Source organism: Anser anser (assembly GCF_964211835.1).
Source record: "Anser anser genome assembly, chromosome: 7".
Classification (NCBI taxonomy): Eukaryota; Metazoa; Chordata; class Aves; order Anseriformes; family Anatidae; genus Anser; species Anser anser.
The window spans coordinates 8600218-8617461 of NC_139727.1; the positions used below are offsets into that span (position 1 = coordinate 8600218).

Below are 17244 nucleotides of genomic sequence, written 5' to 3' on the forward strand. Positions count from 1 at the left end.
TTAAACTACAGCCTCCCAGGGTGGGGTCTGTGCCTGCGTGGTTTGCGATGCTCCCTTGCACAGGGTATGGGATAGCACCATGGAAACCAGCAGCATTCCAAAATAAGTCACGGACCCCTTAAGTAGTGCTCGCTTTATGGAACCATTTTCAGAGTGGCTGTGTTATAAATAGATCCTATATTACAACAAGGGATGTGCATTAGCAGCTACTTAAAAAACTTAGTGATATTCCAGAAATCCAAGCAGCAAATAACTACATTCCGGTATTAAACAAAATCCAAGGAGCAGAGTCCTTGGAAAGCTTAGCAATTGCAGCCTGGAACTATTTCACTGGTATGCCGTGTTTCAAGGTTCTCTTCAAGCTCGAACTTTCTTCTGCATCTGCTCTACACTATGAGTTTGTGTAGGGTGCAACAGGGGTTTAATGCCTAACTATGGCGATTCCTCTGTGTCTTATGAAGGTACTTAGCATCCACTGAAGGTAGCGCATATTGAAATGAGAGGTTTAGAATTGAATTGGAAAATTAAAACATCCTCATTTTGCTTTTTCGTTTTAATCTCTCACTGATCATTGCTGGAAATTCTGCTGCTTATACCCACTAAACCCATACGGAGGGTGCCTTTTTTGTGCGTGGTAACTGTAAAGATGTGTGGTGTGTATGTGTGAGCTTGAGGGGATTTTACTGTGACCCATGTGAAACCAGAGTAAAAAGTTCTAACGGATCAGACTGAGAGACATACTGCAAAATATAGATTCTAGCATGGGCAACTAACACAGTGGAAGTTCAACATACCAGTCAGTACTGAATGCAGTTTCTTTTTGCCCTATCAGTCTTAAAAAGAGTGGGGTTGCTTCTGCCATAGCTGCTGCTTTTTCATACTTGGAATATAACCTATATAACCTCTCAGATCTTTGGCAACCAATTTAAATAACATCATTCATTAATGGGTACAAAGGGTCGATTTAAGTGATAAAGTGATCTCTTAATAATATCCTAAGTTCAGAATCTTACTGCATGCCCTACAGTTATCAGTAACATTTACTTCAGGGGACTGCAGTGAGGACATTTAATCAGTTGCAAAATCATTTTCAGGCTCAGAAACATTATCACAGCACTCACCCATTAAATGTGTTGAGAAAGACAGCATTATAATCACAATCTATTTTTTTTCCTGATGGTCTAACTAGGAGATGCACAGAAAATTAAGCGGTAAAAAAATACCAGAGCTGATTTGAGCTGAAAGAGCTGGTCTACTTCTCTAGGTAGGAGCTGGTTAAAAGTTAATCTTGGCTGTGTTAGAGGTAAAGCAGCTTAGAAGGATTGAAAATTATGGCTAATGCTGCTTTTAATTGGTTCTTAAGGCACCCGTTTGGGTTCAACATGGCTTTACCTTTCTAACAGGCATCCTTACTAACAAACAAAGGCGAGTATCCCCCACTGAGCAACATATTTATGGAGTGAATATTACAAAGGAAATCAATGCATCTTTAGCCTACATCTTAATCTCAAATCAGGGGGAGGTAGAATTTCTTGAGGATGCATCAATCTGGATCCTAATGCCAGGAAACCATGAGAAGAAAAAAACCCTCTTCAGTGCCTACTTACGTCTGGATAATAGTCCATGGTGGGCACCAGGCGCTCTATCAAGGCCTCCAGCGATCCAGAAACAATGTTCCCGTCCTGATAAACAGGGTCCACACACCTCTCTCCCATGTCTGGCTGCACTTGCCCACTACAACTGGAACCAAGCATACTGGAAAATATTGGCGTCTGGGGCATAGTTTCCTGCAGAAGTGGGGAGAGAAAAAGGGTTAAGCTCTCTTTTTGTCTTATGCACGGGTATCACAGAGGCATACATTACACACAATTACATATCTGACTGCTTGCAGCCTGGGCATTTGAGCTAAGCTCTGAGACCAGCTGCATGTCTTGGAGTTGGCTTTTGGCTTTGAAATGCACGTGAAACTATGTCACTGAGGCTGTAGTTGCAGAAGCTATACGAGATCTTTTCACTGCACATGATTTCTTCTTTCTCTCCAGTTTTCCCCCTGCTCCTTATGCTTAGAACTGAACAGGGATGATACGTAAAACGCTTTCTGAATTCTGCCTTACTGAACAAACAACAGAAACTCTGCCCTGATACCCCTCTTTTTACTTTTCTGAAGTCAGACCTTTGGGCGCAATACTGATGAACTTGTGATGATAAATCCTTCGCTACTCCTGTAGCTGGATGAGATACAGGATCTCTGCTGAAGGGCATTTCCTGCTCGTCAGTGTCACTGGGACCAGGGGGCTCACACTATTTGAACAAAACTGCCTGTTTTTGGTATGTGACACCACGGGCTGAGTGGAAGGGCATGCTGAAATACGCAGCTCTGGTAGCAGTCTCTTGGAGCTTTCTGCTTAGGAAACAAACCTGCTGTCGTTAACACACAAACCACACGCAGGTTTGGGGTTTCCACCTCCCTCCCCTTGGCCACAAGCTCTACCGCTCCCCTGCAGCCACCACCGTGAGTACACTCCGGGGATTTTCTGTTTATTTAAAACTGGCTACGACTTAGACACGGAACGCTGCTGCTGCATGCAGGGGCAGGAAGGTACCGGCGGTGTCCCCGCGCCGAGCCGCAGCAGGTGAAGCGGCGCCGCCGGACCGGCCCCAACAAAGGCGGCGGCGCACGACCGGGGGGCGCCGGTGTGCGTGGAGGGGACGGGGCACGGCAGGACCTCGAGCCGCCCGCCGCTTCGCGCCGCGCTTGTCGGGGCGGCACGTCGGGAACCGCTCTGGGACCCCGAAACTCCCCGCGACGCGAGGACCGCGGTTCAGGGAGCGCTTCGAGCCGCTCTTCTCTTCATGCGGGTTCTCCCAAGCGACGCGCACGCTGCGCCCAGCCCCGCGCCCCCCCGCAGCCCGGCCGGGGAAGTTGCGGAGCCTTGGGGAAAGTTCCCCGCGCCCCGCCGCCCGCCCGCCCGCCCCGGGTCCCCCCGCGGGTCCCGCCGCTCACCCTCATCTTCCCGAGCCGCGCCGCGCCGCGCCGAGCCGAGCCGCGCCGCCGGCCCCTCGCCCGCCGCCCGTGACGTCAGCGCCCAGCGCGGCGCCCGTTGGCTGGGCGCGAGCCGGGGCCCGTTCAAACGGAGCCGGGCCAACGGCGCGGGGGCGGCCGGGGCCGCGCGCGCCTGTGCGCGCCTGCTGCCTGCCCGCCCGCTGCCTGCCCGATGCCGGCCCGCCTGCGGGGCTCGGGGCCCGGAGCCCCGGGCGCTGTCCCCGCGCTGCCCCTCGGCCCGGCTTCCCCGTTCCCATGGCGACCGCCGCGGCAGGGGGCGGGGCCGCCGGTGCGCGTGCCCGCGGGAGCGCGCAGCGGGGCGCGCGTGTGGGCCCTGCGCTCGGGGCCGTGAGGCGGTGCTGCGCGGGGAGGGCTGCGGGGCGCCGTGGTGACCCGTCCGGTACCTGCAGCTGAGAGCGCCAGCGGGGCTGAAAAGAAGCACGGCCGCGCACACATACCCGGTGTCGTTCTGCGTCCGGGCTGCTCGGCCTTCCTGCCCTGCTCGGGCGGCCGCTGGGGCTCGCAGCGTTACACGCCCGCGTGAGGGGAACTCGCGGAGCTGATCGGGCTCCAGTCACAAATTCAGGCAGTCATAACGCAACCCCTGCTCCTTTCTGGTTTCCGTGTTACTACTCCTTTCTGCAGTCAGATACAGTTTAGATTTTTTTTGTACGTCTGTATAAAGGACGTACGTGTGCGTATTTCATGTTTATAAATGTAAATATGTGTGCGTGTGCTTGTACGCATGCATGTGCATGTATATATGTATTGGCACGTGTCACAGAAAACAAATTCAGGGAGGTGTACTGCTCCTTTTCTAGCATGCACGATGCTCTTTTGGAGCACTGTATCACGTAGTCTTGGGAGGTAACATTTACAACAGAGAAGCTGAGGACCTAAATTCAGCTCATGTAGCGTGCAACAGATGAATCACTTTATCATTTCATTTCTTTTTCTGTAAAGCCTGGATGATGACCTTTAGCTATCTGTATTCTGAACGTTGAAATCCTGTAGGTACAGAAACTCCCTAAGGTTTAATTTTTTTCCTTTTTTTTTTTTTAAATAATTATTTTGTTTGCTTGCTTGTTTGTTTTGTTGGAGTTATGTAAGTTCTGTTCCTGAACAAATTGCTTGCATTTTGAAGATGTTTTCATCAGGCACTGCCTCATGTTACTGGTGGGCGGACCCCAGAGCGACGGGAACCAGCGCAGTCTGTACTTGTTCTGTAGCTCGCTGCAAAAACAACTTGAGGCGACGCTGCGCTGGTTCATCCGGGCCGGTCGGGGAATCTCTTGCTGCAGCGTGAGTCAGCAGAGCAATGCCTGCCTGTCTCAGTCTCCACGGCTGCTTCAGCCTGTCTAATACCAGCTAACATCAGCATACACAGTACAACACCTTCTGCTGCCTAATGATCAATGAGCTGGACTGGCATTTGCACCATTTGGGTTCTGTTCCTGCCAGTGCCGCACACTTGCTGTCCGAATTGTCTGATCCCACTGAGCCTCGGTGTTCATCTGTGAGATGTCGATAAGGATGTGTTTTCACACTGTTGCATTACTTTGTCCATTTTTATATTAGGAGAGTACGTCCTTGTTTTACTGTTTGAATTTCCTTATATAGTCACATCTTCTCTTGGGGTCTGTTAGTCGATAACTTGGGAAAATTAAGGAATAGTAGCAAAGAAGAATGGGTGAAAGTGAAGGAGAAACTGTTTTGAGAGCGAAGATTATGAAACAAGAGTCAGGGAAGGAAAATATATATATATATATTTCCTTCAGTGGTCATATAAACCAGCGTTTTGGAAACTACTGACTCAAATGTGCCTTTGTGTATGTTTAAAACGTAACTGCACTTAAGAGAAGCAAGCAATTACAAATATCATTAATGCTGATCTGAGACTATAACTTCAAGTATAAAGGGACTCTCCCAGAAATGCTGTCTTTGTAGCTTTCGTTGTCAAGCTACCCTTGTTGGTCACCTTGCATAGGGATCTAGTTGTTATTGTTTGGCTTCACGTAACCGAGTATGCCAACCTGATTTAAAGGCCCAGCATCTGCAGTGGAGGAAGTAATGAGGCACAAAAACAGAGGAGAAGACATGGAAAGGGGACTTAACTGAGCATGGCATTCTTCACAGTGCTGATTAAATAACAAAATGGGACAAAGCTTCCGTCTTCATCTTTTGAAGCAAGCCTGAGTTAGTGCATAGCCCTGTTTCTTACTCCGAGGGTGAACTGTTACTCAGGGATCTACGTGATGTTGAGAGTGGCCAGGGTATAGAGAGGAGCACGTTATGTCCCTCTCCAGCAGTGTGTTACCCCTACAGAGCTGCATGATTTCAGAAACCATTTTGATATGCCCATTACAAGCATAGTTATAACAGTATATTCTTGGTTCTTACATTTCAGAAGGCTTTTGTGAATATAGCCTAATATCATCATTTAGAGCATGGAAAAAAAATGGTGAATTAAAAATGCACATTATTATACATATTTTTTATTGATCAGTGGCCTTGGTTATAGACCAATCAATTTTATCTGGATCTAAAATATGGAATTTGTCCAGGAAATGTCATCAAATTCTACAAGCAGTAATGACAGCAGCCTCGGGTGGGGCTTTTGCATGGAAACAAGCTAGTATGGAGTGTAAGAACTTACAATTTCAGGAGTAGAATGGAGGTGCAGCTTCAAAGCCTCAGGCAAATGTCTTTAGGGAACAATAGGTTTTTAGACTTATTTGTTGGGCTGCACAGATGTTCCAGGATTCCTTGTTGCATACAAATTTTAAGATTTGAAACCTATTCTCAGGCAGCTTTTAGATGAATTCAAACATTGCTGAATTTCAGAGATTCATGCTGCAGAATAATTTGATGGCACATTAATAACTTGGCAGCAGATGGGAGTGGGAGACGAGCTTCAAATCGTGGTTCTGAACTCAGCAAGGCTTTTTAAGCTTGGGACTTGAAGTGGGATTGAATGCTGCAGCTATCTGTCTGTGGTTACTATCAACCACGCTTCTCTCTCTCTCTCTGACCTGGGACATGATGAGTATTTCCACACAATACTTTTGTCAGAGCCAATGAATTTTGTAGTTTGAAAATGGCATTTTCCATTTTAAAAATGTTGTGTTGTAGAGGTCTTGACCAGCTCTACCCCTGAAATATCCAGCAATTTTCAGAGCAAACCAAGCTGAAAATATAAGAACAACTTAAGATGTGTTTCATTGTTGTATGTTTTCAATGCTACTTGAAACGGAAAGCTAGTTGTGAAAATTCACCTACCTATCTGGGGAACAAACTATATTTTTATTGCCATGAGGTCAGCCCTGTGACACACCATTGAGAATAACTGTTGAGCACTGTGAAACTAATCTTTTGCTGATGCTCAGGACTGGGTCTTGCAGTTGGACTGAAAGAAATGCTCTTCCCCAGGATTCAGCGAGAGCATGGTGCTTATTTCCAGCTGTTTGTGCTGGTGCCAACATAGCAGACTCTTAACATAACGTGACACACGTTGACTATGATACTGGGGTGTGGCTGCTCAGTACTGCCTGAGATACTAATGGCTGTTTTGGCACAGTCGCCTTAAGAAGTTCGCTAATAGTAAGTTTGTTTCCCAATTTTCATACGTGTTCTGGTCTTAGAATTCTGTTCTTTTTAGGAATTAACTTGCCTGCTAATTGAGATTTAGGGTACATCAAGTTGGGAAACATCGCTGTAATGTATCATGGGTGTCCTTTATGTTCTTGGTGGTACGGATGAATCAAGTTTGTTTAAAAAACAAACACACGCGCATACAAAACAGATTTAAAAGGGGTGATATACTTCCTTGAATCACTGATGTAGCAACAGGAACATCTTACAAGTCCGATGATCTCAGGTCATTTAAATGCGTAGAGAGCTAGTCAGAGAGTGAGTGACAGAAAAAGATCTCGGAAAAAGATAGTTGGCTTAGCCTGCTCTGCTTAAAGGAACTGCGACAACATGTCATGCATAAATGCCAATTTAGGCAATTCGGGTGTAGCTGAACAGCTGCTTCTACTACAGTTGTAGATTTGTTCCCTTCTTATTCTTGTTGTATGTTTTGTGGAGATGTTGGAATCTGCTTCGTTTTGCTTGTGTCTTGTTTTCAAAGAAAAGACATAAAAACATATAAAGGCTGTTTTTAATGTTTGTGAGTGCTTCAGTGTGATTTTGACTATAATGTGAAAGAACAGAAGCATGTCAATGTAATGTGCATTCTTTTTATTATTTTTTTAGAGTCTTTTTAAGCTGAATTTTTAAAGGCAGCCAATATTCTATTTTAAACGGGTTCAAGCTTGGGTTCAAAACGAAGGAGTCCTGGTCTAATCCTATCTATTTTGTCCTTCACTTGCATATTCATGCTTGCTGCGACACCAACTATTCCAAGAATGTGCCACCGTGCAGAAAGCGAAAATCGATTATGCCAAGAAAGGAGCACGTACATACATCAGCAATTTGGTGCCCAGGGGAAGAAAAAATCTGCATGTGTGCTGATGTCAATCTTCTTGATATGGTATTTTTGTAAATGCACATGGGTTGCTATTTTTTTAAACCATCTCAACAAAAAAGAAGTTTATTTTTAGTGCTATAGGCTTTGGGGTATCACAATTAGCAAATCAAAACTGCCAATCTGAGAAGTCAGCCCTCTGTTTGCTTTAGCAGAACCTATAACAGCAACATTGTTAGCATTCCCACAGGTATTTTGGAAGATTTATTAAGGTCAGTGAGATGATCATTTTTTATTTTTTTTCCTGTTTTCAGTCTCTTTGGTTTTACAAATCTGATTTTACAGCTGATGGTGAGAATGCTGGGTGGATGAGCTCACTTGCAGTAATTTGTTTGCATATTGGTACTGCTGCAAGCAAATTTCTGTTGCACACGTAATGTATCTCTTACCTGAATTACCGCTAGTAATTCAGTTCCTGTGCGCATCTATTGCTTGGATTCTTTTTGCTGATACCAATAAGACGTTCAGCAACAATTATTAGGGAAGTTTTAGAGTGGCCTAAACTCTACTCAGTGTACAGGCAGTTAACAGCTGTTGGTTTAATTCCGATGACTTTATTCGGGATAGAACCAAACTAGGAACCTCGAGGTATGCATATTAATATCTTAAGTAAGAGGTAAGGAGAAACACTGAGAAAATAAATATGGATTGATTTTAGAAGCTTGTCACCAAAATACCAAGCATTCAAAAATGAATTTATTTTTAAGAACACGTGTTGATGAACAACGGGAGCTGGCAAACAGATGGATGAGTCCCCAAGCCTGCTTAGAAATGTGTGTGTAGATGGACTGGCTACAGTGTGTTTCAGTATAGTTTGAGGCACATGGGAAGGACTTGCCCTATTTTATCAGAACCATAGTGAATAAACAAATGTATATTGAGTTGATGCTGAGTAGTACAGAATATACAATATTGTCTCTTCTACAAGTGAGTTTAGCCTTTTTATTTATCATGGGATGCAGCCTCAGACTATCCCAAAATAAACTTCAAACATGGAACACTAAAACATGATGACCCTTTGTGGTCAGTTTTTGCACTGGATAAAACTGAGGACTGAACTGCTGGTGAACACCCCCTTACTATATATGCATAAATGTTGAAAGTAAAACAAAACCAAACTATATATTTTTCTTCCATGAGTGAAATTAACTGAACAATTACTTAGTCTTCTGTTTTGCTAAAGGAGCTTGACATGAATTGGTCCAAGAATTAACATGACTGAGCTGCTGTGCCCAACCCTTTATGACAATATCTGCATAAGAGAATAAATGTATGTGAACTACAAATAAAAGAGATTTATTCTCTCCCTGGAACTTGCATTTTCCCTGTGCTCGGTATTGACCAGGTCACAAATCAAATAACTGACGACAAATAAACAATGTGTGCCAATGTGTGCCTTTTTGGCTTTACCATTCGGGACTGGCAGTCATCCAAAAGTTAGCTATTACACAGGCTACCTAGTTATAGTAGTCTCCATATTCATAGGTTGTCTTTTTTGGTGAGGTGGAACACTTAGTTATTTCACTGTCAGTAGGATAATAATTTATCAAACTTGTTTCCCTTTCCTTTGCCTTTTTCAAATTCATTGCACCAACACTAAAGATCTTTTGGGGAACTTTGTTTTTATTTTATTTGAATGTTATCATTTATGGTCTTCCCTCCTCTTTCCCCCCTCACCAGAATAAGGAGGATTGGATAGTGTAAAACAAATCGAGTAAATTCAGGAGCCCTGTATGTTCTCTGGTGTGCCCGAGACTGAACCTTACTGCTGCTGTTTGCCTCGCTCCAGTGGTGAGAAACAGATGTCACTTAGCTAGCGACTTCAGAGGGGATTCCCCAGGCATGAACATGTGGGAAACTTAAAGCTGATGTCGTTTCCCCGGAGGAAGCTTGTTCTTTCTTGTGCTCACTGGTGTTCCTCATCAGACAAAATTCTTGGTGTGTAAAGGCTGTACATGGCACGAGCAGAGCCTGTTTTACTCCCAGCTGTCTCCTAGCTCAGGTTTGGGGATTTTTTTAAACTTATCTGGACATTTGCTTTTTTAAATACTGTCATTTGGGTGGGGATGACAAATCTCCCTGAAATAAACAGTCATATCAGAGTCAGGAACTTGAGCTTGCATCTGTAATCTCCGTACAGTTCACAGCACACTCCCGTGATTGATGCAGCTTTCCTGACTACCTTTCTTCTCCAGAACTAGACGAGCCAGAAATGGGTCCAGATCGTGGATGTGTCTGGGGAGACAAGCTATAGAGAGAGAGAGGCTGGGCTTGTGAAATGGGAAGCCATCTTTAAGAAATGGTTGCAATGCAAATAAATTTCATGAAGAATCATGAAGTGGTGTTTGGAGGAGTGGCCTCCACTAGTTTGGGAAAATATAGTTATCATCTCTGTTATTTAGTTCTCTCTCCGTAACCTTTCAAAACAAATTGACATCACTATACATGCAAAGTATGAAATGTTATGTAAAACTCATGCTCATACAATCATGCGCATTGCATGATAATAATAATAATAAACGTAGCCAAAAGTAAGTTTCAAATTACTTTGGATAGCAAGAATGGAAGGGATTTTTTTCCATTCATTCCCTTGTGCTGGTTTGTCTTCTGAACTGGTACATGGTTGCTTACTGTCTGAGTGAGACTTGAGCAGTTGGCATAAAAGTAAAAGCTTTGTATGCTTTTCTGTGCTATTGCAGATTTCCTGGACAGCCTTAATTTTCATAGTGGTAAGGGAATTTTGATCAGACAGTACTCTTACATTTCTGTCAGATCTATATCCAGGAAACTGATGTCCAGATGCCTTGCGTTCAAATGTAGCTATGTAAAAATAATGACTTAACTGTGTTGCAGTAGTGATTTATAACACTGAAAATCAGATTATTTTCCTTGTGTAGGAGAATAATTCCTTATAAACATTTCCTAGCTTGCTCTGTTCTCACTAGCTTCTCCCACAGGATATGTGCACGGCAAAGATGAGCTAGAAATTCTAAACTGACAAGCCATCCCGCTGGGAGTTAGTTGTGCTATAGATTTAACTGAAAGGATATCAGGCAGCCTAATCCTGAAGTGAAAAATGCAACTTGGTTCACATGAAGTGTTGCAAATGCATTAAGTTACTTGAATAGTGATCTTTTCAAATTCATTAATGAAGTCTAGCCTAAATCTTAATCAGTGAGATGCAGAAACTCTTTATGTGTTCAACCTAAGTTTTTTATAGACATGAACTCCACTTAACTGGAGACACTATATTCCCTTGTTTTATGTTTTTCCAAGAATGGTTATGAGCATAATATAGAACATTGCAGGCAAATTACTCCTGTGATTACACACCAGTCTGTTTCACATCACTGAGATACAGTGTAGGCTGTACAATTCCTTGTTGTATTCTACTTTGTGCAAGACAAGCCCAGAAAAGGAGATAAATGGCATTGTGCTTACTTCCATGCTGCTTATTGGATCTGCTGTGTTTCATCGGCATAAAAATTGGGTGATGCAGGAGGAATTGCTGCATTGTTAGAGGGGGTAGGCATTTGACGTCATCTACCATCTACGCCTGGTGACGTAAAGGAGGGTTTGCTCAAGTAGAACAGTTTGGTTCTGGGAAATGGAAATGAAATTTTAAGACCAAAGAGGAAAATCACTCTGTACACTAATGGTTTGTATTGGTAGTTATTTTCCAAAGTAAATGAAAGCCTAGAATTGCCTAGCATTACATGCTATTTGTGGAAAATATTTCATACTAGCTGCTACATTAACTAACTTTTGTAAGATGTACTACAAATTTGTTTGTTGAAATATGTTCTTTGTTGTTTTGTAACCCCAGTGAGTCTGTTGATTGATACAATTTTTATTGTTGCTAAAGCTACTATTGTTGCTACTGCTAATAAAACCTAGTGAATGTGGGATCGTTTTATACAATGACTTCATTTTTATGGTTTGCAAAACACCAGCAAACTTAAACTGAAGTCAGTGAAGGAAAGCAACACAGGATGTCAGCAAGGGCACCTGTAAATAACGGTACAGATAACTTTATACGCAAAACAAAGAAAAATAATCTCTGGCCTGTTGTCAGATACCCTTGTCAAAGATGTGTGGTCCTTGCTGCTGACCGTGCTTAAGTGGTAACCATTGCCTTACCAGAAAGGCTTCCTTCCAATTACTCAAAAAGAACACGAGGATGTGGGGTAATGAGTGGAAAACCAGGTTTCTTAGAATGCAAAACCAAAGAAGTACCTATATTTATCTTCTCATTCTACAGCCTGCACTCTCGTGATCATCTTCTGAGGTTCGATCTTTTTCACAAAGTCCACAAAGTAGAATTGCAATAATAGAAGGCAATGCTGGAATACCTATTGGATATCTATCTGGTACATAATGTAGACATCCAAGCAAGAACAGCTTATCTATCTAGAAGCTTTTCTACCTGGAAGTAGTTTATTCCTTACTTAAAATACTAGATTTTTAGGAAATCACTAAGTTTGCTGAAAGTAATGGAAAGAGACTGCTTAGCACCCTTTGAGGATCTGTCTCAGTGTACTGCAGTACTAGTTAAGGAGCCTCTCAGGATACACCTTCTGACCAGGAAACAACTTCTAGTCTGCAGCGGCAAATGATAATAGGTCTGACTTGGTTATTTCTTCTGAAAAGCCACATAAAGAAGTTAGAGGAGGTTTCACTGGAAAGTTAGGCTTCCAGTTCTACTCTGAAAACATCAGAAGTGCATTTGAAAGCAATTTATAACCTGTCACAAAACTCTGTTTTGACATAGGTTTTGTTAATTGAACTTCTGAGGATGTGCAATTCCAAACAGCTCTGTCTAAGGCAGCAGTGCTGCTTACCTATTTCACATATTCACCTATTTCACATATTCACAGGTAAGCTAAACTTTCATCTTTGTTCTACTCAGCATAGCTGTTTCCACTAAAACCTAATACATTATTCATAACTGCTTCTAATTTTGGCATAACTTTGAACTGGAGATAATTGGAATGTCTCCAATTGTCTCATACATTCACACATCAAAGAGCGTGAAGTCGGCAAACAGCATTGTTCTTGCAGTGTATGTATGCATGTGTTTTAAAGCATGAGGAGGTGCTTTTTTTGCTAGGGATGTTGGGACATTCCTGGTTCTTTCAAAAATAAATGACTTTTAAAAAATCACAATGATCTCGTTGGAGTGGTGACCTAGGTTATCGTGTCCAGTGCTGCATATCTGGGTCTTGGTCCAAAACTCCTTGTAGGCAACAGAACTAATTTAAGCAGGTTTTAGGTAAAGCCCCAAGTCAAGGTAGGTCATCAGAGTTACCTAATCACTCCTTTCCCTTTGGTGCTGCGAGACTGTTAGCAGGAATCATCAGCACCTCCACGTATCTGTTATTTGTTTTTCTGCTGCATGCACCTGTTTCCTCCTTGCCTCTCTAAGCTCAGCCCAAATTCAGGTGGACTGGTGAGGAGCGCAGCGAGAATTGGAAGATATTTGCCTTTCAAGTTGTGGGATTTGCTGAGTGATCTGCTTGGTAGGAAGCAGAGTGTGAGGTCCTGCTTTGCCCAATTAGCCTTTGATGTGCGGAAAGTTTATGGCTTGAAATAGCACTTGTTGCCCAAGAAGCTGAGAAAGTAATCAGACGCATGGGTTCTCCTGCAGGCATGGGAGATAAACGAGCATCTGAAACTTTGGGGAGAGCAGGGCTTAGGCCTGGGCTAAGGATGGCTGCTTGAACTGCTTTGTGTTCTGCTTGGTTTGATTTTGATCACATCAAATGAAGGAAACTTGCAGAGGCTTAAGTACATCATGTGCCTAATTCCTGTTTGAAGTTTTCTAAATATTTTATAAGTATGGTTGTTAAAACCTGACTGATTTATATGCTTCATACAACCTCACAAATGTTACAGCGCACCGATGTCCTGCAAGGTAGCGGCAGTTACGAGCAGCCTCTCACTAGCATCTGCCTCCTAACATTTGCAATGTATGAAATGTTGAGAACTGGTTTGGGGGGATTGTCATATTAAGCGCTCAAGTGCTTTACTGTATAATTTGTAATAACCCATATCATTATTTTCTACAATCATAGGTCACTATTTTCATCACTGAGGTAAATGGCCTCATCTTTTTTCATTACAATTTTTCCTTATAAACCATTTCTCTTAGTGATGACATGCTCAACTCTTAAAATCATTCTGTATGTATTTTGTTTTAAATGTGGACACAAACTGTCTCATGTGCCTAGAAAAATAAAATTTAAAAAAAAAACAAACAGATTTTGCTCATATTTTGTTACTCCCTAGATAATACTGTCTGTCAATGTGACTTAATAATCTACACACCTAGGAGCTCCACCAAACTGAGATCATAGCACTCCAGACATCACAGCACTGAACCCCAAGTCAACACACACAGGCTGTGCTTAGATTTATCTTGAACTTCCCATTCAGTTTCCCACCAAGATCTCTGCTCAGTTTAGAAAGTAATCAACAAAGTGATTGCAGACTGCAAGGGGCTGATATATTCTCCTTGGCAGCTGATAAAAGCTAGCAAAATGCTGTTTAAACTGAATTCACACATCTATAGACACCAGTAGCATTAGCAGATATAACTGAAAATTTAATCCCTTGCTTTATAAATATACCCCAGCTCTTCTCTGCATCTTTCATTTTTTTTTCTTATTGTTGATAAATAAATAATAGAATTTTTTTTTCTTCCTTCCTTTACCAAGAACGGTTTTTACCATACCTTTTGGGCAGTAAAGTAATTGCTTAAAAGTCACCTACTTGTTTTTAGAAAATAGTTATTAATTAGCTAGGTTTACTTATTCCTATGTAGTACTTTGGTTTCTCATTTTGAGTCAAATGAGATCTTTTGCAATTGATTTTTGGAGCACTGAAGTGGTTAAAATGGAAAGGGAGGGATGTTTAATTATGCTCAACTGTTCTCAAGTATGCTTTTGAAAGTGGTAGCTTTAGTTTTTCTGTGACACTGTTTTAATTCGTGTAAATTATGTGTCATCTTGGGTTTTATCAGACTTTGAGCTCAATCCTATATACCCAAGCATCTGTATGGCCACAGAGCTCCAGTAGTTAACAGTTCAGCTTTTCTTTGAGAGCTGTGTCTGGGAAGACTCTAACTTAGTGCACTGTTGCGTGCTAGCTGGGGAGCCGATGAGGTAAATCCATGCTGGTTTTATAAATGCAAATAAAATTGTATCCTCAGTTGGGTTTGAGAACTCTGGTCTGAGACGTGGTTTGGAATGTCACAGTAGGCTAAAATAATGTACAGTTTGTCTCTGGGGAGGACAATAACCATTCCCAGAAGTTCCCGTTATGGATTGGTCCAAACACTGAAATAGCTGAAGACTTTGGGCTTCAACAGATTTGGCTACAAGTGAGTGAGTTCAAAGCATTTTCTGTAGCTATATTGCTTTTGAAAGATTTGAATACTAAGTCAAACACTAATAACATTATACCTTGTAAAAGCATCAATTGGGCCTTTAAAATTGAATACTTTACACTTTGCGTCACAAAGGAAGTACTGGAAGTACTTGCACTGCTGGTATAGTCATTATAATGACATTTCATATTATTTTTAATTTAGGCTCTTTTATGCCTTAAATATCTTAAAATCCATTGAGGCAATTATGCCCAAATTGTTTGAATACGTGACTTAAGATTCTGTCCTTCTAAAGTACACGTCAGTGCTTAAACACGTTGCTCTGTTGCAGCTCACTTACAAGCAAGTAAACATCATGGACACATGCAACAGGTGTGACTTTATTTCAAGTGTTTTTTGTAATTTTTTAATATAAAATTGTAATCTTTAACAGAAACAGCTATCTGGCATTACAATCCTCAGAACTGCGCTAGCTACTAATCTGTTCACATTCCTCATTGCTTTGAGGAGCATTCCTGTATATTTATGGCAAATGTCCCAGCACCATCTTTCATATCCTTTTTAGTGATAATGTGTGTTCAGCTTTCAGCTGCAGAGGACTAAAAGAGCATTTCAAGCCCACACAAAGTCTGATGAGAGCTCACGGCTGTGCACAAGTCAGAACAGCAAGCTGCATGTTCCCTCTTGCAGCAGTGAAGATGATCAGGATTTTATTTATATATGTATATATTTAAACATTACTCAAATAGCTTATATCAACTAGGCAAAATCTGAAAATCAGCATTTTTCTCTTTTTAAGTTCAGTGCTAGCAGAATAACTGATTTGATAAAACTATGAGAAAGTAGGAGGCTGAGGGTGGATTAAGATGCAGAGAAGTTTTCAATGAACAGCAAGTAAAAAGTCAGCCCGGGCAAGGCGTCACTTACCTTGTCAGTTTTTAACCTTCCCCCAGAGGCCTGTCCTGCAAATCCTTTCAAGTCCCATGTCCAGCTACCAGCGCTTTTGCTACCCATCTTTTCCTTCCCCTCCTCTGGCCATCGCCCCCCCTTCCCCCAGCTCCTCATTAAAAGGAAAGCTTCCAGGAGCTCTGGAGCAGCAGGCTCACGCTTTCAATCAAAGGAGATTGCTGAATAGCCCTCCACTCGCAGAGAGCTCAGTGGATCCAGAGTCAGGGCCCCTTCATTAATGAGAAAGGAGTCTGTCCACCTTCTGAAACCTTTCAGCGGTCCCCGAGGCTGCCTCAACCACACAACTTGCATTTCTCATAAATTTCCCCCCTGTGGCCACAGTTCCGTTTCTCTCTTTCTCTCCTTCATCTCTTGAAAATCAAACGCTCAAAGGTAATTTCCCTGCTCTTGCGCAAGTAGATCCCAAGGTTTCTGATCTTTATTTGCTCATTAGGAGGTGCCACTTCAGATTAATTCCCTCCTGTCCCTGGCCCCCAGACCCTTGGTTACAGTGGAAGCTCTTAGGGTAAATTAGTTGGGCTTAGAATTACAGACAAGGAAAATGAACACTTGTGTCAGGCTCGCCAGGCGTGTGCGCAGCACAGGTCCGAGTGCTCGTTTTGGCTCTCAGGCTCAGTGGTTTCCACCCAGTCTTTTCACTCAAACCTCTTGTTTCAGTCCACACCCAAGGAGTTTTGTTTTGAGTTTTTAGGGGTTAGAATGAACCCTGAAAAATGAAATGCAAAGCTCGAAACAGAAGAACTGCTGTTGTCTCTTTTGATCCAAGTTATTTTGCCACCTAAGAATCATCCTTAGCTCCTGAAACTTTGCTCTGGTTTGGTAAAAACCTCATTAGCCTAACATGTTTCATACTTAAATGAATCACGATACCTGCTTGGTTTGGGGGGATTTATTAGCTGATTTTTTTCCCCCACTAATTCTTGATCATAAATATTAATCTGACCTCAGCACCCCACCACATCAGCAATTATATATATTGTCACGTGTTGTCAGAAATGGAAAGGCAGTCTTTGTCAGGATTTCAATACATATATGTGCATTTTTACTATGACTGTGTCTAAACTATGTCTGTAATGTTGAAGGAACTGTTACTGTCAATGAGAAGACAAATCGGTGAGGAAAGCATCATGTGTAACTTCTGTTGGCTGGGTCCCAAGATGCAAGGAGCAAGTACCCAGCTGTTATTCAGTGGATGATCTCATAAATAATACCTTAGCCTGGGGACCAGAGTTTTGTTAGCGCTGCTGCTATGGTCACACGCAAACATAAATGACTTTGCCTGCAACAAGTATGCAGGAAGATGCTTTGTATGTGGGA

At 42.5% G+C, this 17244-nt stretch overlaps 1 protein-coding gene across 3 annotated transcripts in view; it reads right to left on the minus strand.

Annotated features, from left to right (window-relative positions):
- RASGEF1A (RasGEF domain family member 1A) overlaps positions 1-17244 on the minus strand; it is a 49123-nt gene that overhangs the window by 23055 nt on the left and 8824 nt on the right. The window contains exons 1-2 of one of the 3 annotated variants that reach the window (XM_083843853.1): positions 3005-3256; positions 1608-1787 (exon numbers count right to left, since the gene is read on the minus strand). In XM_083843853.1, the coding sequence (XP_083699979.1) occupies positions 1608-1787; positions 3005-3010 (186 nt within the window). In that variant the 5' untranslated portion in view covers positions 3011-3256. Of the gene's footprint in view, positions 1-1607; positions 1788-2173; positions 2929-3004; positions 3257-17244 lie in introns of those variants that run through there. The other 2 variants (XM_083843854.1, XM_083843852.1) reach the window with 2 other exon arrangements.